This window comes from Anomaloglossus baeobatrachus, chromosome 1, assembly GCF_048569485.1.
Source record: "Anomaloglossus baeobatrachus isolate aAnoBae1 chromosome 1, aAnoBae1.hap1, whole genome shotgun sequence".
NCBI lineage: Eukaryota > Metazoa > Chordata > Amphibia > Anura > Aromobatidae > Anomaloglossus > Anomaloglossus baeobatrachus.
The window spans coordinates 869,302,662-869,327,116 of NC_134353.1; the positions used below are offsets into that span (position 1 = coordinate 869,302,662).

The 24,455-nt window shown below is 44.0% G+C and overlaps 1 protein-coding gene across 1 annotated transcript in view; it reads right to left on the reverse strand.

Moving 5' to 3' along the window:
• CWC27 (CWC27 spliceosome associated cyclophilin) overlaps nt 1-24,455 on the reverse strand; it is a 308,857-nt gene that overhangs the window by 232,056 nt on the left and 52,346 nt on the right. Inside the window, exon 10 of the mRNA XM_075326207.1 lies at nt 14,806-14,963. Within this exon, the coding sequence (XP_075182322.1) occupies nt 14,806-14,963 (158 nt within the window). The remainder of the gene's footprint in view (nt 1-14,805; nt 14,964-24,455) is intronic.

Below are 24,455 nucleotides of genomic sequence, written 5' to 3' on the forward strand. Positions count from 1 at the left end.
CGAGGGCAGGAAATCGAAACTAGGTCTCCGGCGAAGCCGGGGCCTAAATTTGAGCAGCGCGGCCGACGCGCAGGCACCATCGGCGCGGTTCTCGGGCGAAAAGCCAGAGGACCCGCCGGAAATGTCAAAAAGCACAGTAAAGGCACAGTAAACACACTCTACCCACACATAAAGAACAGGGACCCCCAAAATATAAATGTCTCAAGGTACTTAGCTGCTGAGACGCAGGGCCCGGTCCCTGGGGGTGAGTGCTCCGGTCCAACAGGCTCCTCAAGGGGCTGTGGATGGAGACCGGTCTCCTGCCAGGCATGGAGACCGTGCTGGCTCCCACTTCAATCCAGAGCCCAGAGGGGATGGTGAAAGAGCACGGCATGTAAGGCTCCAGCCTTGGATAATCAACCTTACAACACCGCCGACACAGTGGGGTGAGAAGGGACATGCCGGGGGTCCAGACGTGGACCCTCACTTCTTCAATCTTCTTCCAAAAAAAGGGAAAAAAAGAAAAAATCATATGAGAACGCATGTGTGCATGTATGCCTCCTGAACACAAAGCGAAAAACTGGTTATGACTGGTTGGCCAGGGGGTGTATAGGCTCAGAGGGAGGAGCTACACCTTTTAGATGTAGTACTTTGTGTGTCCTCCGGAGGCAGAAGCTATACACCCAAGGTTTGGGTCTCCCAAAGGAACGATAAAGAAAAGGGCGTAGTGCATATGACCGGAAGTCCGGGGACCCTCTGATTGTGCACACTGAGCCGAAAACTGAGCCGAAAACCAGCAGAGGTGAGTGCACAGGGGCGTGCTAAGGGGGCTGACTAGCCAAGGGAACTAACGCCCTCGCGATTAGTTGCTGGCCTCATTGGTATATTATAAAAGATCTTTAGAAATACGTTTTCTAAAGATCTCTTTATCTATGTTAGTGTATACAGGGACGGTTAGGCAGGGATTAGCAATATGCACCCAGAACTGCTCGTGGTCCTGGGTGTATATTACACCTGACAGGTTCCCTTTAAATGTTTGGCGACACCATGATTCAAAGAGCACCTGTACTTGAACAGTCACTCTGTGCTGACAAGTGACATTTCTTATGTAGGCCACGGATTTAGGTTTTTCTTTTAGTTTCTGTCTTGATTGCAGCGTTACATATTATTCTTCAGAAAAACATAAGGGGCTGCATAGCACTTGCCCTAATACACCATACCCAAGCACGATAGACCGTAATATACTTAATTCTTTTTATTTACTTTCCTTTTTTATAAACCTGGGGGGAAAATTATCAAACTATAGATGAAGGGGGGTTACTAGCAGAGCACAGTAGCTACAGTAGAATATAATGTAATGTCGGAAATGCAGACAATGGATGTAACACATGCAAATAAAAACCGTGGCTAATTAAAGCCATACATTTACCTGGAAGAGCTTAAACTAATACAGTGAGCTCATACGCGGCGGTCCGCAGATTGGTAGCAGCTTCCAACAGAATGACTTTACTACTGTAAATAGTAACGAGGAATTCTGCAGCACAGACACAACAGACGTTAATGAGCAGATTCATCTCGTTAGCCCGTTTCCCCCCTCTCGAACACCCCTTGTCAGTACAACTTCAGCAGTTCTTAATTATCCATATGTCGCAGTGTTTCCTTTCAACAAATGGAATGGTTCTTGTAGGGCCTTAATCCTGCTATTTGCAGACAGTAGGCCTGTTAGGGAAGAGTGGATGGGGTGAGCTGGGCCGCCGGCCAAGTCTGGAGCAATATGCCATGTGTGCAGTACACACTATGTCTGACTTCTGACAGGGAGCTGGTTCTCCTCACAGGCAGAAATGATCTCCAAGCCCCTGCACTGAATAAAGCAACTCACTAGACACTTGCCAGCTTCTAGGAAAAAAAAAAAATAAATCTATCTACATACATCGAATGCCAAGAAGTTAGGTATATACGCAATTCCAAGAGAGACGGCAGCTCAGGCATCATATTTGTGGATAAGGTTATTTAAAGATATGAGAGTGATTATATCAATACCAAAGTCGCCGAAACATGTAGTTATCTGTCAGCCAAATGATGGCTCAGCTGATTGTGTGGATGACAGCTATCTTGCCTGACGCTCCTCTATGCGAGCCGCTGCCAGACATCTCAGGTGGCGGCATCTCTGTTAGGCTAAGGCCGCACGAACGTACGGCATCAGATCCGAGTGCATCGGATATGCTAGATCTTGCTGTGCGGCGAGTGTAAGCCGAGTGTCATACCACTGTCATCCGATCCTGCGATCGGATCACAGCTGCGGAGGAAAAGGGGGGTGCTGCGGAGGAGAGGGAGGGATTAATCTCCCTATCTCCTCTATTGTCAGCTGATCCGATTTTCACACTACATTCCAGTGTCATCTAAGTGCATTGCGATTGTTTCACTCGCACCCACAGACTTGTATGGTTCGAGTGAAAACGGATCGGATTCTACCCGCAGCATGCTGTGACTGTTTTCTCGGTCCAATTAGGGCTGAGAAAATAATTGAAGATGGGAACAGCTCCATAGAGTAATGCGGGCGTCACACTATACGATCTATCGTGCGATCACACGAGCGATCGTACCCGCCCCCGTCGTTTGTGCGTCACGGGCAATTAGTTGCCCGTGGCGCACAAAGTCGTTAAACCGCTGAGCGTCGTCGCTGTGGGTGGCGAACATCCACTTCCTGAAGGGGGTGGGATGTTCGGCGTCACAGCGACGTCACACAGCGGCCAGCCAATAGAAGCGGAGGGGCGGAGAGGAGCGGAATGTAAACATCCCACCCACATCCTTCCTTCTGCATAGCCGGTGGGAGCCGCGGGACGCAGGTAAGCTGTGTTCATCGTTCCTGGGGTGTCACACTGTTTACGATGAACAACCGGCGCAAAGAAAAATAAACTATTTTTTAAAAATGAGCGACGTGTCAACGATACACGATTTGCAAACGTTCTGGGTCGCTCGTAGGTGTCACACAGGAAGACGTCATAAACGATGCCGAATGTGCATCACGAAAACCGTGACCCCGACGACATATCGCACGATAGATCGTCTCGTGTGACGCCCGCATTACATTGGTCCAGGTGAAATGCGATTTTTTTTATCAAATTCCACTCGGTCCGTTTTACTCGCCGTGTGTCCTAGCCCTTAGAGAATAAAAGGATTGGCAATCCCAAATCGGAAAACCTACATTCTGATCTTTCCTGACATCATCTGTCAGAGGTCCTCATAGACATTAGACTATAAAACAAAGACATCTATATTAGTAGATGCTGGAGAGACAAAAAGGTGCAATATAGGGTTTTATCCCGGTGGATTGGGATAGATAATACAGGGAATTTTTCACTTGAGGTAGTGGTGAGAGTAACAACTACTATGAATGGCATATAGCTGTACGGTGGCTGCTGCAGACCCCGTGGATACCCAAATTGGATAAAGCAGGAGAACAAAGGGGCAAATTCCGAGCTGCCATGTGTAATGAAAGAAGAATCCAGGAACGATCAATAACGTGATTTTATTGTTCTATGCATTTCGTAGTCTTGCTCCTTCTTCAGGACAAAAATAAATCAGTGACTTTTGTCCTAAAGAAGGAGCAAGACTCCGAAAAGCATAGAATAAAATCATGTTATTGTGCATTCCTGAATTCTTCTGTCATTACACATGGCAGTGCGGAATTAACCCCTCTCTTCTCCTACTTTATCCAATTAAAGCCATCTATAATCGGAAGATCCTAAGAGCTTAAGAGCTCAGGTACACAGCAAAGTCTGTGCAGTGAGCATAAATGGAGGTGTATAGAGGCTTATGGCTCCTTGGTCCAGTGCTGGACAGTCTCAATCTATTCAAAATGTTTCTACGGGAGAATACTTTCATACTCTAAATGCTTCCATGCACCTCCATCAAGCATCACAACATAGGTTTTGTGTGTAGCGCAGAGTTAAGGGTGCTTTACATGCTGCGACATCGCTAGCGATTGCTAGCAATATCGCAAGCGTTAGCACCCGCCCCCGTCGTTGGTGCGATGTGGTGATCGCTGCCGTAGCGAACATTATCGCTACGGCAGCGTCGCACGCACATACCTGTTCTGCGACGTCGCTGTGCCCGCCGAACAATCCCTCCTTCAAGGGGGAGGGGCGTTCGGCGTTACAGCTACGTCACAAAACGGCCGTCCAATAGCAGAGGAGGGGCGGAGATGAGCGGCCAGAACATGCCGCCCACCTCCTTCCTTCCTCATTGCCGGTGAACGGAGGTAAGGAGATGATCGTCGCTCCTGCGGTGTCACATTTAGCGATGTGTGATGCCTCAGGAACGAGGAACAACCTCGTTACGTACGAGACAACGATTTTTGGTAAATGAACGACCTCTCATAAACCAACGATTTTTGTCTCTTTAGCGATAGTTTAAAGATCGCTCCTGCCTGTCACACGCTGCAATGTCGCTAACCACGCCGGATGTGTGTCACAAACACCGTGACCCCGACGATATATCGTTAGCGATGTCTCAGCGTATAAATGGCTCTTAAGAGCTTGCCATATTAGACAAACAGTGCATGCGCATCCACCACTACTTGGTGTACTAGATGGACAAATACTGGCAGTCAGAAAATAAATCTGGGAGACGTTCATTATCAAAATAGATTATAACTTTCTGATTACTGATGAACCCACCAATCCCAAGAACGGGACTCTGATGCAGTGCCGCAATGAAGAGTACTTTCATACCACAAATCAGGGTTGAACATATCATTGGTGCAACCTGTGCGGCTGCATAGGGGCCCAAGAGGTAAGGGAGCCTATTTCTACCTCCAAAGTAGGTGAAATTGTGTATTTTGATGAGCTATTAGACTATAAAGGGCCCATATCTGTTTGTGTGCACCAATGCTCTAAATAGACAAACAGTGCATGTGCATCCACCACACCGTGCATGCGCATCTACAACTGCTTGATGTATGAGATAAACAGAAATACTGACAGAAAAAAAAAAACTAGGGGGCATCAATTATCAGCATAGATTATAACTTTATAATTGATGAGGAACCCACCAATCCCAAGAACAGGGCTCTGAAATGCTCCGTTGCAGTGGAGAGTTGGCTGCGCATGCGCAACAATGATCCATTAGTTCTGTGACCACTGCAGAGTGGAGTGATCAACTTTCTCTGGCAATTCCATTCCAAATAAATAGAACTACTGAGTCAGTCAGTAATGGATATACATGTGCCGATCATTTGCTACATTTTGGTGCTGCGCAATAATAATCCAAAGTTATGTTGAAGGCTATATATTTTATACATGATTCTTTTCTATTTGTGAAAGACACAGAATGATTTCTGCTCATCAATGAGGACAAATAAGAAGAATATATAAAAGACATGGCCACATCACAAATAGGGATTAGTGCACACCACCGGGACAGAGCTTGCCACGGAAGATGAACGACACTCGGGTGTCAATTATTCATTGATGCAGCAATTGGACACAGATAATAGCAGTCAACCTACAGGGAGCTACCATCAACACCAATGTAAGTCATCTCAAAACATAAATAATGTATACAAACTGATTTATTTTTACCTGTCTTGGAAACAGAATAGTAAACTTTCTCAAATATATTTCATGGTATAACCCAGGTGTTGAAAAAAAAAAAAAAACTGGGGTGGGTCACTCAGAAAACAAAGGGTATATAGACTAATATGTGCTGGTGCTGGCATGATCCTACGTAAAGAGCACAGAATACTGTAAGAGATTCTATAGGGAACAATTGCAATCATTTTACAGACAGATTTCACCTCTTTTCGCCTCTATTTTGGCATTTCTTTAATCAACTTGCATATAAAACCCTGGAGTCAGACAGAAGTTTTAAAAAAAAAAGCCAAAAAGGGGAGTGCAAAAGTATATTCATACAAAGAGCAGAGCGTTAGTAGCTAGACAGGAAGTTTGGGGAGTACAGACTCCTGGGATCTATCCTGTCCTATAATTAATCGTAAAACAAGCCGCTCTCTGTTAGTGGTAATTAAAACAATGCTGCGCGTTAACCTCTCTGCAGAGGTCTCCTAGCTGGAGGTGTTCAGCCCATTAGATGAAATGTCAGAGCGACACCTACCATTAGATATATCGTTTCTGCCAGTCACTACTTGACCAAAACTTTGTGACCAGTGCAGCAGAGTGAGCAGGACTTTCTATACCACCGTAAATCTGACGGCTCAAAACTTGCATTTTTACCTGTCAACATTTCTGGCATAACTATGGAAAACCAGCGTGCTGCCATTACCACTGATCCCTGCGTTGTATGGACAGTGTGCGCCTCCTAGAGGAGACCTGGGATCCGTCACCAGAGTGCAGAGAAGACCTCTGCTTTAATGAAATGCCTGAAAATGTTTTTGAGAAATGGTTTATAGTTTTTTGCACATTAAATAACCAGAGAGACATTTGTTAGGACTGGAACAATGGAAAAGTGGTGGTAGTCTCAGGCAAGGCCCACACTTTCCCTTTGCAGCAGTTTTGCCAAGTTTTCCCTACTGTGTTATTCTAAAGAGCACTTTGCACACTACGACATCGCAAGCCGATGCTTGCGATGCCGAGCGCGATAGTCCCGGCCCCCGTCGCATCTGCGATATCATGGTGATAGCTGCCGTAGCGAACATTATCGCTACGACAGCTTCACATGCACTTACCTGCCCTGCGACGTCGCTCTGGCCGGCGGCCCGCCTCCTTATTAAGGGGGCGGGTCGTGCGGCGTCATAGGACGTCACACGGCAGGCGGCTAATAGAAGCGGAGGGGCGGAGATGAGCAGGACGTAAACATCCCGCCAACCTCCTTCCTTCTGCATAGCCAGCGTGAGCCGCAGGACGCAGGTGGGAGATGTTCCTCGCTCCTGCGGCTTCACACACAGCGATGTGTGCTGCCACAGGAACGAGGAACAACATCGTAACATTGGTCATTTCCAAATTATGGAAATGACCAACGCTACACCGATGATACGATTGCGACGATTTTGCGCTCGTTAATCGTATCAAAAAGAATTTACACACTACGATATCGCCTGCGACGCCGGATGTGCGTCACTTTCAATTTGACCCCACCGACATCGCACCTGCGATGTTGTAGTGTGCAAAGTGCCCCTAAGGATAGGTGGACAATGGGGAATGATTCAAAGTTGACAGCATGAGTCTCAAAATGGCTGGATAATCCTTGTCCCATCTCTGGGACATGCAGCTATCACAAGAATATTGCCACCTCTCAAGCCACTGGGAAAATAAAGGTGGCAAGAAAGCCCGGACACTTTTGGATCACTCAGAGGTGAACAGAAGCCTCTCTATTCATGGGGGAAAATGATGCGGGTCCCAGAGGTGTTACCTGTAGCTAGTGAATGATGATTTTAACATACCTGGAGCCTAGGCCATAAATGTCTGAGATGGGAATACTCCCTGCTGAGACCCACCAATGATAAAGATAAGAGGCTTAAACTAACATTAAAGGTAAACAAAACAGACTAGGAGATAAGACACACAGGGCTGAATTTTCTGTTTTAACTCTTGCAGCATGCTGTCTTCAGGTTACATTGCAGAAACCTGCTAACTGAGTCCCTTTAAAAGCCATGTGTGGGGGCAAAAAGTGAGGATAGTTTTTTTTGTGAAGAGCACAAGTGGAGTATTACTGCACAAAGACACAAGAAGGAGGGCACCATTACTGTAGACATTACTGTAGGGCACACAAAATGTAATACTAACTTGTGCTGAGCAAATAAAGAGAATTATTGCGGTGTGAGGCACAAATGCTAGCACAAATATTGTGTTGGGCAAAAAGATAGGCACTGTTACTGTGTAGAAGCCACAGAGCAGGGCAATAAGGCAGCAACAAAATGGGAAGTTTGTGTAGAGAGCCAAGAAGGGGTGGAAGAAGTCTTAATGATGATCACAGCCAGGAGACAAAAGGGGAAAATATCGACTCAAAATCACAGAAGAGGTATCTGTGGGTATTGTCTATAACTGTACTACAGTATATCACAAAAGGGAGTATGGCCCTCACATTTTTCTAAATATTTTATTACACAGTGGAACCTTGGTTAACGAGAACAATCCGTTCTGGGAAACCAAGTTACTCATCTTGCAAAGCAAGATTTCCCATAGGAAATCATTGCAATGCAGACAATTAGTTCCACAACTTGTTAAATGTCCCATCCTGGTCCCCTATTGTGCCATTCCACACACATACAAACACGTACAAACACACAAACACACACACACACATATTATGCTCACCTTACCTTCCGTTCCATAGCCGGTCTCCTGGTTCTTGCAGTTCGCCGGTACAGGATGTGTATCGGGTAACCATCGCGACCGATGCCGGAGCTTCCGCTGCTGGAGAGCGGACGTCAAAGGCAGGAGCCGTTTGCCTCGGGCTGGTCAGTGTGCTGCCTTTGAGTAGCGGCTGACAGCAGAATTTCCTCCCTCGTCGCGATAGTTACCAATACACATCCTGTAGCGCCAAACTACAACAACCGTGAGGCCGGCGATGGAACGGAAGGTAAGGTGAGCATAATATGTGTGTGTGTGTGTGTGTGTTTGTGATGACTGTAAGAGCGAGTTAGAGTGCGGTGGATATACGGAAACGGAAGTGTGTGCGGTGAGTATTTTGCTCGTATGGCAAAGCGAGTTACAAATTTACAGCAAGCTTTGCTCGTTAGGCGGAATGCTCGTTAACTGGGTTACTTGTTAACCGAGGTTCCACTGTATCTTATTATGGGACAAAACTAAAGATATGGTACTTATACAATGCAAAGTAGTCAGTGTACACCTTGTATAACAGTGTAAATTTGGTGTCTTCTAGTTAACTCACACAGCCATTAATGTCTAAACCACTGGCAACAAAAGTGAGTACACCCCTAAGTGAAAATTGCCAAATTGTGCACAAAGTGTGAATATTTTGTGTGGCCACCATTAATTTTCCAGCACTGCCTTAACTCTCTTGGGCATGGAGTTCAGTAGAGCTTCATAGAAGCCATTAAAATCAACCAATCCTGTATAATGATATCAAAGAGCTGGTAGATGTTGGCGACCTTGTGCTCCTTCACCTTCCATTTGAGGACACTCCACAGATGGTCTATAGGATTTAGGTCTGGAGACGCTTGGCAAGTCCAGCACCATTGCCCTCAGTTTCTTTAGAAAGGCAGTGGTCGTCTTGGAAGTCTGTTTAGGGTCGTCACGTGGGAATACTGCCCTGCGGCCCAGTTTCTGATGAGAGGGGATTATGCTTTGCTTCAGTATGTTGTCATACATGATTCGCTATATAAACTGTAGCTCCCCAAACTTGGAATCAACCATGCTTGACTGTAGGCAGGACACACTGGTCTTTGAACTCATCCCCTAGTTGCCACTGCACACACTTGACGCCATCGGAACTCAATAAGTTCATCTTGGTCTCGTCAGACCACAGGACATGATTTCAGAAATCCATGTCCTTAGTCAGCTTGTCTTCAGCAACTATTGACTTTCTTGTGCATCATGTTTAGATGGGATGACAGCCTTCTTATTCTTCTTCCTTCTGGGACGACAGCCATGCAGACTAATTTGATGCAGTGTGCAGCGTATGGTCTCAGCACTGACAGGATGACCACTTACACCTGTAACTTCTACAGCAATGCTGACAGTACTCGTACATCTATTTTGAAAAGACAACCTCTGGATATGATGCTGAGCAGGTGCATTAAAGTTCTTTGGTCAACCATGGCGAGGCCTGTTCTGAGTGGGAACTATCTTGTTAAACCACTGTATGATCTTGGCCACCGGGCTGGAGCTCAGTTTCAGGGTGTTGGAATCTTCTTATAGCCTAGGCCAACTTTTTTATAGACCATCAATCCTATTTTTCAGATCCTCAGAGAATTCTTTGCCATGAGGAGCCATGTTGAACTTCCAGTGACCAGTATGGGAGAGTGTGTGAGTGATAACTCCAAATTTACCACACCTGCTCCTCATTCACACCTGACATCTTGGAACACTAATGAGTCACATGACACCGGGGAGGTAAAATGGTTAATTGGGCACAATTTGGCCATTTTCACTTAGGGGTGTACTCGCTTTTGTTGCCAGTGATCCAATCAACCTTACTGAATTTGGCTGTGTGATATTTAGAGGACACAACAAATGTTCACTGTTATACAAGCTGTACACTGACTACTGTACATTGTGTGTCATATCTTCAGTGTTGTCACATGAAAAGGTACAATAAAATATTTACAAAAATGTGATGGGTGTACTCACTTTTGTGATCTACTGTATATCACCATTCGCAGTTAGGTTCAGAAATATTTGGACAGTGACCGAATATTCGTGATTTTTCCTCTGCGTGCCGGTATTTTTTATTTAACATGAAACAACTGAGATGTAATTGAAGTGAAGACTTTTTTTTAAGGTTTATTTAAAGGAGCTGAGCAAAAATATCCTGAGAAATGTTTAGGAATTGCAGCCATTTTTCTCATTTCAGGGGCTCAAAAGGAATTGGACAAATTTACTTTACCATAAATTAAATGTTCATTTTTAATACTTCGTAGAGAATCCTTTGCAGGCAATGACTGCCTGAAGTCTGGAAGCCATGGACGTTACCAAACACTGGGTTTCCTTCTTTGTGAGGTTTTGCCGGCCTTTACTGCCGCTGACTTCAGTTGCTGCTTGTTTGTGGGTCTTTCTGACTTAAAGGGAACCTGCCACCAGATTTGGTGACTATAAGCTGTGGCCACCACCGCTTTGAGGTCCCGTGCAGGAGCACTACAATACTTTAATCTGCCCTGTGCAGCGCAGATCAAAGTGTGCCTGCGCAGGACCTCAATGCTGACGCTTGTGCATGACGTAGCACGCGTCATGCACCCCGGCTTCAGAAGAAGGAGGACAAACATGGCCGAAAGAGGAGGCACCGCAACCGGAGAACGGAGCCATCCATTTGACCTGTCTGCACCGTACCAACCGTTTAGGAAAGTATTATGAAGTCATTTTTACTTTCTATAGTGCGGCCTGGTCTCTTATATACAGCATGTAGAATTGGCTGTAAACATCCCGCCCACCTCCTTCCTTCCGCATTGCCGGCAGGACGCAGGTAAGATGTGGTCATCGTTCCCGGGGTGTCACACACAGCGATTTGTGCGGCCTCGGGAACATTGAACAACCCGACGTGCAATTTTTAGGAAATGAACGACCTGTATGCGATGAACGGTTTTACGTTCAATCGCAGTCGCATGTAGCTGTCATACGCCACAACACCACTAACGATGCCGGATGTGCATCACTTACGACGTGACCCCACCGACACATCGTTAGATATGTTGTAGCGTGTAAAGCGGCCTTAATGCCATAAGCTACAATGTGGAGAGCCATCGGCACAGGCGACCTCCTGTGTTTACAGTTATCTTGCCATGTAAACAGGCTGCTGATCAGTTGATAAACAAGCAAAATGCTTTATTATCTGGTGAAAGGATCTTTTGTGCATCATTCTCGGCGGTGCATCGTAAATAGGACTCACGCTGCAGAAAACCATAGCAGCCTGCGAGCTCTGAACGATCTAGCAGGGACGGACTGTTCAGTGCGCATGGTTTCCTTTTCTTGCGCCACAGGTCGGTCCAAGTAAAAAAACGTAAATTATATACAGTGGGACCTTGGATTACGAGCATAATTGGTTCCGGATGTGTGCTCTTAAACCAAGTTACTCTTATATCAAAGCAAATTTTCCCATAGGAAATAATTGAAATGCAGAAAATTCGTTCCTCAACCCAAAAATATTTACTGTATTTATACAAACTTATTACAGTAATACCAAATAATGTCCTGTATTCATATAAAATTATTACCGTACACTAATACACAATACTGTGCAGTAAAAAACCACAACAAATTAAACAGCACATTAAGCTTATAATAGAATTGTTGGTGTGTGGAGGTACAGTACAAGCAATGTGCTGTACAGGTTAGCCGAAATATAGTACAATACTGTATCCACAAATGCAAATTGATAAATATGCTACATAGTATAAAAACAATTTACCTGCAGATATATGAATAAAAGAGGTGTGGACACATGTTGAAGGTGGTTCTGGGAGGGAATGTGATTGTGCCGCACAAATGTTATACCAGTATTATACATTTCTTCATATTATTGGGGTCCCTGTATCAGACAAAGTAGCATTTTGATAAATACTGTGGGTTACAAAATGATTAATATGATTGTCTTCATCGGTCTTCAGCCCGGGTAATATAGCAGTCTTCAAAGCGAGAGAGGAGAAGGGCTTAACGCCGCGCATTCGCCTGAAACTATGTACAATTGTTGATTAATAAAGTGTTACGTTGGTTTATGAGAACAATCTGTTCTGGGAGTGTGCTTGTAAACCAAGTTACTCGTCTAGCAAAGCAAGATTTCCCATAGGAAATAATGCAAGCTCAGACAATTTGTTCAAATGCCCTATTGTGCCATTCCACACATGCACAAACACACACAAACACACACACGTTATGCTCACCTTACCTTACGTTCCATCGCCGGCCTCCTGGTTCTTGTAGTTCGCTGGTACAGGATGTGTATCGGGTAACCATCACGACCGATGCCAGAGCTTCCACTGCCAGAGCGCTGAAATCAAAGGCAGGGGCCGCTTGCCTCTGATTGGTCAGCGCACTGCCTTTGAGAAGCGGCTGACAGCGGAAGTTCCTCCATCGTCCATGGTTACCAGATACACATCCTGTACCTGCGAACTACAAGAACCAGGAGGCCCAAGAGGGAACAGAAGGTAAGGTGAGCATAATATGTGTGTGTTTGAGCGGACTGCAGGAGCGGGTCAGAGCGCGGAACCGGAAGTGTGTGCGGGGAGTATTTGCTCGTACAGCAAAGATTGCTCGTAAACTAAGTTACAAATTTACAGCAAGCTTTGCTCGTATACCGAAATACTCACACACCAAGTTACTTGTAAACCGAGGTTCCACAGTAATTCTTTTACTCCATAGGTCTATGCGTTTCGAGGTATGGAACCTCTTCCTCAGGACCAAAATATCAACAATACATGAAACAGAGAGGGATGATACACATATATATATATATGGTATATAAAGAAGACCGCCTACTGACAGTTTGAAAAAACTGGTGGGCAAACACATCGGCTTCCATGACACAGCATTTTTTAGTAACCTAAATCAAATCATGTCTATTGTTAACAATAAAGATTCTATATATAATTGCAACTGAAAAAAACTTATAGAAGATTAAAATAGAGAAAAAAAAAGAAAAAGAGAACAATAACAATAAAGAAGCAGGTGTAAAAATATTTACTGAAGAGGCTCGAACCCCAATAGTAGATATGTCAAGAGGCAACACCTCTTTACTTATTGACGCCAATCATTATTGTCTATTGTTAACAATAGACATGATTTGATTTATGTTACTAAAAAATACTGTGTCATGGAAGCAGATGTGTTTGCCCACCAATTTTTTCAAACTGTCAGTAGGCGGTCTTCTTTATATACCATATGTATATAAGTGTATCATCCCTCTTTGTTTCATGTATTGTTTTTTATTTTGGTGCTGAGGAAGAGGTTTCATACCTCGAAACGTGTAGACCTATGGAATAAAAGATTAGTTAATCAACAATTTTCCATCTTTTCTGGCGAATGCGTGGCGTTAACCCCTTCTCCTCTTCCGCTTTGAAGACTCGTCCACGGGGGGTTCCGACAGCCGCCATTATCTGTATGCTATCTGTGGTGGTTGTGACCCTCACAACCACATTAGGTGAGTGTATCACTACACACTGCCCTTTTATTTATCTGGCAAGACCCTATCAGTACTTCCGTTTTCTTGTTTGTCACGGGTTACATAGCAGGCAGATACCAGAGCAGCATTATAGCTTCCGTGGCTCCCTATGCAGTAACTTCTGGCCCCAAACCTAAGAAGACGTTTTTACATAAACTATTTTTAAAATGTTTATCTGTAAAGTAATCTGATACTATAGTCCTAGTAATGATTACATATAAAACAAAATAATACACACATATCATATAAACATATCGGAGCATACAATTTAGGATATACACATTTTTCAATTTTCACTTGTGATGGTTATGTAGCACCACCCAGAGGTTCACATTAGAATTACATTAAGAAAGGTGAGCTATAATAGAAAAATAACAACGAGTAGCCTTATACTTTAAAAATCAAAAGGAGCACCATGGTAAATAAGGAGATGCGGTTTATAGTATACAGTAAATACATTCTGTTAGTGATTTAGATCTAGACCTTTTATATCAAAAGGGTCAAAGAATAGCAAAGGTATACCAAACTTACCTGCACTAACTGGAATTTCAATGCCTTGGTCTATGGGGTCAATTAAAGAGAACCTACACATTTTTATAAATGGAATAGTATGGCTGTATACGTGTTTGTCCCCCAATAAAAATGATACCTTTGTTGCGATCCGATGAACCAGTCATGACAAATCCAGAGTATAAGCCATATGTAAATCAGGCTGGAAGTGCACGGGGGCGTGTCAGTTGGTTCCTTTCAAGTGCATTGACACGCCCCCAGTGCACTTCCAGTCTTCCTTCTATGCTTGATTTCTCATGACTGGTGCACCAGATCTGTACAAAAAAGGACATATTTTTATTGGAGAGTGGGCGTCTACATGGCCATACCACTACTTCCAAATGTAGAAACATACTGACACAGATGTACACATTTGGACAATCATATCATTACATGAGTAAAATGGTCAATAAATAAGTGATGGAAAAAAAAGACAAACACAGATAATATTTAACCGCACAGACAAATGCCACCTCTTTTATTAATTACCTGCGACTACTTTTCGGCTCTTCAAGATCCCCTGAAGATTTCATTGCAGACTTTGCACTTTTACTCTGGTTGACTTTCAGTTTGCTGGATATACGCTCCTTCATCTGTTGTTTCTCGTCACTGTCCATGTCATCTTCATCGTCCTCACTTGAATCTTCCTTAAAAGTGGAAACAATTAGTGATGTTAGTGTTTGAATATTTGGGGTCTGACCACATCGCGCTGTGAGCTTACGTTTGGTGAGCATATCGTATCCATTCACTTAAGGGAGGCCAAAGAGTGTCATTTTGGTCCGTGTTAGATCAGTAAAAAAAAAAGAAATACCGTATTTTCCGGCTTATAAGACGACCCCCAACTTTTCCAGTTAAATGTCCCCATTGTTTAGTTATGTCCCCTGCAGTAATGTGCCCATTGTTTTGTAATGTCCCCTGCTGTAATGTCCACATTGTTTAGTAATGTCCCCTGCTGTAATGTCCCCTGCAGTAATGTCCCCATTGTTTAGTTATGTCCCTGCAGTAAAGTCCCCTGCAGTAATATCCCAATTGTTTAGTAATGTCCCCTGCTGTAATGTCCCCTGCAGTAATGTCCCCATTGTTTAGTAATGTTCCCTGCTGTAATGTCCCTTGCAGTAATGTGCCCATTGTTTTGTAATGTCCCCTGCTGTAATGTCCCCATTGTTTTGTAATGTCCCCTGCTGTAATGTCCCCATTGTTTGGTAATGTCCCCTGCTGTGATGTCCCCTGCAGTAATATCCCAATTGTTTAGTAAAGTCCTCCTGCGGGTTCTCTTCTTATCCCCTATTATGCCGTTGTTTACACACAATAAAAGATATTCTCACCTCTCCTCCATGCCCACGGTGCCTCCAGCTGCTTCTTGCAGTCCATAGGCACATAGACCCCTCCGTGATAGCATCCGGTGTACGGAGCGGCCGCTGCAGGATGTCGTCATGGCTTTACTGCAGTTGAATGCTTTACGGCGCCACAAAGCATTCTACGGGAGTAAAGCCATGACGACATCCTGCAGCGGCCACTATCACGAAGGGGTCTGTGTGCGGACTGTAAGAAACAGCTGGAGGCACTGCGGGCACGGAGGAGAGGTGAGAACCTCTTTTATGGTGTGTAAACAACGTCAGTAAAGCTATGACAGCACCGTGCACCGCTGTATAAGACGACACCTGACTTTGAAAAGATTTTCAGGGGTTAAAAAGTTGTCTTATACGCTGGAAAATACGGTATGTCAATGAATCTGTGCTGGTCGAGGAGAAGTCAAAGAGGCAGTGGCGCAGTCTGGATGGCCGAGGCCATGGGCAATGTAAGTATTTAGCAACACCAAACCCATGTACCCATAACACAAAGATTTCTAAATAAATTTATTGATTGTTATTTACTTTATAACCATAGCCCTAAAATTACCCTGATCTCCAACTCTAACCCTAGTTAGGACTACAAAAAGTATATATGTAAATGTTTTGTTTCTTTTACAGGTGACAGCTTTTTAAATTTGAAACCGCTCCCCCAGGTGGGACTTTGTAGGAGAGTACGGCACAGATTTTTATATTTAAGTTGCTGCCTATGCAGAGCACTGCAGTCAAAACGAGTTTGTAGCTGGCTGCTGCACTTTACCTAGGCAGCAAATGAAAAGACAAAGCTCACTACATCATACTGAGAGATTTGTTATCTAGGGCGCTGAACGTATTTTGAATGGTGCACTCTGTGTAGGAACCTGAGGCGCTGACCTGGATGGCATTGCAGCTCCTGGGGATACTTTAAGAAAAAACAAAGGCATGGGTAGAGGATGAAATTTTGTGCTCCCATAGAATTTGGCACCCTGTGCAACCGGCTGTGTAAACCCCCAAGGGAATAAGACATAATTATTAATGTAATAGTACATTTAAAGATGTTTAGGACATGATGAATGAGATTTACTGTTCTCCTTTATTTAATATTTGCAACAAGTATAAGGGGGGAAAAAAAAAAGAAAAGAAAAAAAAGGGCAAGGTTTTCTACTGAGCTATGACCGCCAAAGTGTTCAATTTCACTGAGCTAAAAAGATAATTTTCCAATACCAATTATTTACAAATTTTACATGTTTTTCAGGATCTCTGCTTGCTGTCATTCAAAAAAATTAATGGGCTACCTGTGCAAAGCATAAATGTGTTTGGTCCACCACACAGAGGGAGAGACTTTATTATAAGATGCTTTCTGCTCTCTTTAGCCCTCATTCTTATTAATAATAATAATTATGATATTTATTCATTTATATAGCGCTATTATTTGCACAGCGCTTTACATACATTGGCAACACTGTCCCCGTCGGGGCTCACAATCTAAGTTCTCTATCAGTATGTCTTTGGAGTGTGGGAGGAAACCAGAGACCCCGGAGGAAACCCATGCAGACACAGTGAGAACATACAAACTCCTTGCAGATAGTGTCCTTGGTGGGATTTGAACCCAGGACCCCAGCGCTGCAAGACTGCAGTGCTAACCACTGAGCCACCGTGCCGCCCTACACGGTGCCGCCCTGTGAGAAAAATGCATTATTATGATCAGCATGTGCTCAGAGTGCTGTACCAGCGTCATCAGTTTGTCTTGTAGAATAAACAAATAAAAAAATTTCTCCACGTTTTGATAGTTTGTGTAAATCACACTGCACTTGGATGTCATCCGAGTGTGGCCCGATTTTTCACGGACCTATTGACTTCCATTGCTGATTTTGATCTGAAATTCGGATAAAAATTGGACAGGTCTCCATACTTTTCTGTGGACAGAAAGGTCGGCAAAAAAAAAAAAAAAAAGAGAAAAAAAAAATCACACGGTCATGTGTATGACCCCATAGACTAGCACAGGTAGTAATGCTACCAGTATATACGAAAACCACTGATAGCACTCATATGTGAAAATTGGCCGTGTGAATGAGGCCTTAATTGAGATACTGAATACGGGATGGATCCTATTAATTGGTTAGATCTAATTGGGTTTTTCTAACAAACACCACCTACAGTGCAGACCTACTGCCAGAATGCATTTCACACTGTGCCCTCGTGTGGAGATCTCCGTGGAACACAAAGCTTCTGCCCCGTCCATTCATTCTCCAATAGATGTCAATGAACCTCCCTAGACTATTACTATTGGCCATGTCTCTGCGAATGCTAAGAGATTTATATTATATATTATATATATATTACACACACACACACACACACACACACACATATATTACACACACACACACACACACACACACACACACGCGCGCGTGTGTGTGAATAAATTAGAATATCATAAAAAAGTTAATTTCAGTAATTCAATACAAAAAAGGAAACACATTATATAGAGCCATTACATACAGAGGGATCTATTTCACGTGTTTATTTCTTTTAATGTTGATGATTATGGCTTACAGCCAATGAAAACCCAAAAGTCATTATCTCAGAAAATTAGAATAATTACCACAAAACACAAAGGCTTCCTAAGCATTGAAAATGGTCCCTTAGTCTGGTTCAGTAGGCTACATAATCATGTCCAGAAGGCAGTCATTGACACATTCCAAAAGGAGCGTAAGACACAGGAGGTCTTTGCTAAAGAAGCTGTCTGTTCACCGAGTGCTGTATCCAAGCATATTAATGGTAAGTTGAGTGGAAGGAAAAAGTGTGGTAGAGAAAGGTGCACAAGCAACTGGGATAACCGCAGCCTTGATAGGATTAAGAAAAGGCCATAATATTCTAATTTTCTGAGATAATGACTTTTGGGTTTTCATTGGCTGTAAGCCATAATCATCAAAATTTACAGAAAAACACTTGAAATAGATAATTCTGTGTGTAATGACTATATATGTGTTTGCCTTTTTGTATTGAATTACTGAAATAAATTAACTTTTTGATTTTGCAATTTTTTTAAACAAGAAAAACTGAAACATCACATGGTCATAAGTATTCAGACACTTTGCTCAGACACTCATATGTAAGTCACATGCTGTCCATTTTCTTGTGATCCTCCTTGAGATGGTTCTACTCCTTCACTGGAGTCCAACTGTGTTTAATTAAACTGATAGGACTTGATTTGCAAAGGCACACATCTGTCTATGTAAGACCTCACAGCTAATGTCAGACCAAATGAGAATCATGAAGTCAAATGAACTTCCCAAGGAACTTAGAGACAGAATTGTGGCAAAGCACAGATCTGGCCAAGGTTACAAAACAATTTCTGCAGTACTCAATGTCCCCAAGAGCTCAGTGACCGCCATAATCCTTACATGGAAGAAGTTTGGGACCACCAGAACTCTTCCTTGACCTGGCCGTCCAGCCAAACTGAGCAATTGTGGGAGCCTTAGTGAGAGAGGTAAAGAAGAACCCCAAGATCATTATGGCTGAGCTCCAGAGATGCAGTAGGGGGATGGGAGAAAGTTGCACAAAGTCAACTATCACTGCAACCCTCCACCAGTCAGGCCTTTATAGCAGAGTGGCCGACGGAAGCCTCTCCTTAGTGCAAGACATATAAAAGCCCGCATAGAGTTTGCAAAAAAACACATAAAGGACTCCCAGACTATGAGAAATAAGATTCTCTGGTCTGATGAGATGAAGATAGAACTTTTTGGTGATAATTCTAAGCGGTATGTGTGGAGAAAACCAGATACCTCATCACAGTGAAACATGGTGGTGGCAGTATCATGCCAGGGTGTATTTTTCAGCTACAGGGACAGGACAACTGGTTGAAATTGAAGGAAAGATGAATGTGGCCAAGTACAGAGATATCCTGGAAGAAAAACGAAAGTGCTCTGGACCTCAGATTGGCCGAAGGTTCACCTTCGAACAAGAAAATGACACTAAGTACACAACTTAAATAACAAAGGAGTGGCTTCAGAACAACTCTGACCATTCTTGACCGACCCACCCAGAGCCCGGACCTAAACCCAATTGAGAATCCCTGGAAAGACCTGAAAATGGCTGTCCACCAACGTTCACCATCCAACCTGATGGAACTGAGGAGGATCTGCAAGGAAGAATGGCAGGGGATCCCCAAAGCCAGGTGTGAAAAACTTGTTGCATCATTCCCAAGAAGACTCATGGCTGTACTAGTGCTCAAAAGGGTGCTTCTACTCAATACTGAGCAAAGCGTCTGAATACTTATGACCATGTGATGTTTCAGTTTTCCTTTTTTATAAAATTTGCAAAAATTTCTACATTTCTGTTTATTTTTTGTCAAGATGGGGTGCAGAGTGCATTAATGAGAAAAAAAAAGAACTTTTTTGAATTTACCAAATGGCTGCAATGAAACAAAGAATGAAAAATGTAAAGGGTCTGGATACTTTCCATACCCACTGTGTATATATGTTTCAATTTCCAAAAAAACAGAGGCAAAGAGGCGATTTCCTTTTACTTTAAGTCATGAATGAAAGGAGCTAAGCTTAGTAAATGCACCAATACCATGCCCCTTATTAGTTTTTGCACTGGTCCGTGATGACTATAACACGGACGGTATCTGTCAGAGATGATGCAGGCTCAGATCGGGAGCCCGCAAGAACATACTGTTACAGTTTTTGTCCTTATTGTATTCCCACTACGCTCCTAAATATTTATTTAATTTCTCAATATGGTTACAAAAGATATGGGCATTTTTATTTAGTAGTTGTTATGATCTTTACAAGAGGGTGTTGCTCGCAGAGTAATTACACAGTACAGAGCAGTCTACAGACCTGTTCCTAGAGAATCCTGTGATCCACACCCCCTTGGGTGAAAACCTTAAAAGGGAACCTTGTCAGCAGATTTGGGGCTTATAACCTGCCACCACCACCAGGGGCCTCTTATATACAGCATTCTAACATACTGTATATAAGACCCCAGGCCGCTGTGTAGAACGTCAAAAAATCCCTTCATAATACTCACCTAAACGGTTGCTGCAGTGAAGTTGGGTCAGATGGGCATCTCCGTTGTCCGGTGCCGGTGCCTCCTTTTTCGGCCATCTTCGTCCTCCTTCTGAAGCTTGCGTGCAATACGCATCCTACGTTATCCACACTTGCCAGTCCCGCACGGGTGCACTACAATACTTAATCTGCCCTGCTCAGGGCAGATCAAGGTGTGCCTGCACAGGACCTCAATGCCAGCGAGTGTGGATGACGTAGGACGTGTCATGTATCCAGGCTTCGGAAGAAGGACAACAAAGATGTCCGAAAGACGAGGCACCGGCACCGGAGAATGGAGACGCCTATATGACCCACCTCCACCGTAGCAACCATTTAGGCAAGTATTATAAAGTCATTTTTACGTTCAACATAGTGGCCTGGGCTCTTATATACGGCATGTTAGAATACTGTATATAAGAGCCCACTGGTGGTGGCCGCAGTTTATAGGCCCCAAATCTAGTGACAGGTTCCCTTTAAAAATTAGGTCTAAAAAAAAAAAAAAAGGCCTGTATCTCTGGAACCTTATGAAAAAAAAACATTTTTTAACCTGGCAATGGTCCTCTTTAAAGGCTGGAGCTAAACTTATCACAATCAAGAAAAGTAATACTTCTATTAAAAATGAAGCCCAGATTATATTCTCATTTCTATATGAATTTCACTGACGATACTAATTGGATTATTTTGGAGTATAATGGGCTCCCAGAGACAATTCCTCGAAGAATTATATATTTTCAATAAAAGTGCCCACTTCTTTCCTGGCCTTAGATTGCTCGGGGCTTCTAATTGCTCATGGCTTCTATCGGCAGACCCTAGGCCAATTGGTTTCTAAGTAAAGACAGAAGTGGCTTCTTAAATACGCTCTTATAAGAAGTCATTAAATTTGCAGTCCTTCACTTTAGCTCAGTCCCTCGCACTACTTATCTATCCCGCAGACCTGGGCTGATTTCAGCACTTAGTAAATATATATATGAAATGACATCAGCCGGTGTACGAGCATCTCCCATTGGAGCTTGTGCTTTATAGACGATCTACTTAAGTTCATGCTACTATTTCTAATGTGTGTGTGGGTGGCAGCTAGTCTACTGCAGACTCCACCGATGCCCAGAACATCTCATCCCGTACTATAGTAAGGCTACAGATGCCATCACGGCTTCTTTAGGCTACTTTATTGGATATCCGCTATTTATATACCCCTTTACGCACATCCGGCCAAAAGAATTACTTACAATCAAACTTCCTTGTTTTGCACCAAGGTGAAGAATCTGAGCTGAGGAGTCGAATAGTTGTAGTATTTATACATTTTACAGTCGGGTGCACAACCTGCGGCCCGGAGGTCACATGTGGCCACCACTTATTTTTACAGAAACATGCTTGACTGTCACGCTAGGTACAGGGAGGTATGAAGTGAGCGGCGAAAGGTAAGAGGAAGGGACACCTGCTAAGGGGGAGATGGTGACAGCTGGTCTCTGGGATCCTTCACCACCCTGGATCGGCTCGGCGCATAGGTACGGAACCTGATACCTGACCTTAGGTACCCTAGTACTGGACCTTAAATAATGAACAGGTGAGGTGAGCTCTTCATCAACCCCACTAAATGCTAATGGATTACACAAGGAGGACACACTGAGGAAAAGCATGAACTCCTTATCCCCAGATGACACAGGCAAGAGTTCAGCAAAGCTTCAGCAATAATACTACAGATGAGAGCAAGTCACTTGCTTGCAACTAGAGCTAGAATGAACTAAATAATATCACCAGCACCAGTCCAGGGAAGAAGGGAGCATTTAACACCATGAGAATACTGATGATCAGCAGCTGGGTGGAAGGCGAGCACCTGCTGGGTCCTAAAGGGGGAGAGATGAAAATCCAGCAGGAAAGCTACCTATTATAGTAAATACTAACAGCAGGAACAATAGAAAGTCAAGGAGCATTTTGCGCACATGTGAAAACTCCAGCTCACCCACGCCTGACCTCACCACGCCTCGGTCTCGGATATCAGCCATGCCCTGGCCGCACAGCAATACGAAGGAGAAAGTAATCGAGCTGAGTGCTCATGGTGATTTATTAGTGCAAAGCAGACTGTGCACAGAAAACGTTAACGCATTTCTGGCTTGACGCCCTGCCAGAAACACGTTAACACCTGTGCACTGTCTGCTTTGCACTAATAAATCACCGTGAGCACTCAGCTGGATTACTTGCTCCTTCTTAGCATTTTGCGCAGCCAAACACTGTGACCTTCTATTGCCAGAAATGAGATGACTCTCTGTCACCCGTGACACACCCGTGACTCTCACTTCATCTAACGACTGATGACATGTAGTTTTCACGTCAGAGTTCAGACAAGATAGGTAAGGATGGTTGACCTCGGGAAAATCAACATCCAACACCGCGGAGACACCATCACATGTTTCGCAACGCAGTCACACTAGAACAAGGCCCCCTGGGAAAATATGCAAAACAAGAGTGCCGCGGATACACCATCACATGTTTCTCAACGCTGGCAGGAAACTAGCCAGGTCTTTCACCGGGAAGGAACAACCACGGGAAGGGCAGTCTCCAGTCAATGAGACCACCTATGCCAAACATGGTATCCATCTACAGACAGCTGTTTTGGGGAATTTGTCCCTCATCAGTGTGGAGTAGGAAACTGGCTAGTGGGAGCAATGCCTAGTAGAAGACTACAAAGGTAAGGATGGTTGACCTCGGGGAGATCAACATCCAACACCGCGGAGACACCATCACGTGTTTCTCAATGCAGTGACACTAGAACATTTCCCAGGGGGCCTTGTTCTAGTGTCACTGCATTGAGAAACACGTGATGGTGTCTCAGCGGTGTTGGATGTTGATCTCCCCGAGGTCAACCATCCTTACCTATGTAGTCTTCTATTAGGCATTGCTCCCACTAGCCAGTTAACTACTCCACACTGATGAGGGGCAAATACCCCGAAACAGCTGTCTGTGCATGGATACCATGTTTGGCATAGGTGGTCTCCTTGACTGGAGACTACCCTTCCTGTGGTTGTTCCTTCCCGGTGAAAGACCTGGCTAGTTTCCTGCCAGCATTCAGAAACATGTGATGGTGTCTCCGCGGCACTCTTGTTTTGCAGAGTTCAGACAAGAGGCACATAGTGCAGGATCTCGGAAGAGTTATAGCTTGTGACCCATTTGACTCTTCAAAAAAAGGTAGATGAGATGGAGAGATGGCGACTATGCTCACAAAGGCTATCTCCATTGCTGGTAATAATCTACAATGGGGAAAGCCACATGCATGCTCTCCCATTCCATTGAATGTTAAATGGGGGAGGGATGGACACCAAAACCTTCAATAGGTGGGAGACTCTGAAGATAAAACCCGCATCTCGTAGACATTAGTGGAAAGTCTGCACACCCCTGTTGTTTATTGGATTGACAGGGAAGGGTATGAAATCACAAATCAAGACTACCCACTGGATTTACAAGACCATAGTATATTGCCTTTATTTATCTTCTGTTAACAGGGTGGGGTGTTTTGTGAACATCTAAAAGAGATGGGAGGGATGACTGTTCACCATATCTCGACCTCAGGGTGTGGTCCAGGAGGTAAAAGTAAGGCCTCTGGAATCCCTATGTTTTCTGCGTTTGGAGGTAACAGACCTCCTCCTTGATACTCTGATTTTGGGCAGAGTGGAACCCTGAAACTTAGCATGTGGAACCCTCCATTATATGGACTGTGTTCATGTTCTTTTGTGCCAGAAAAAGGTGTTTTCCCTTGTTT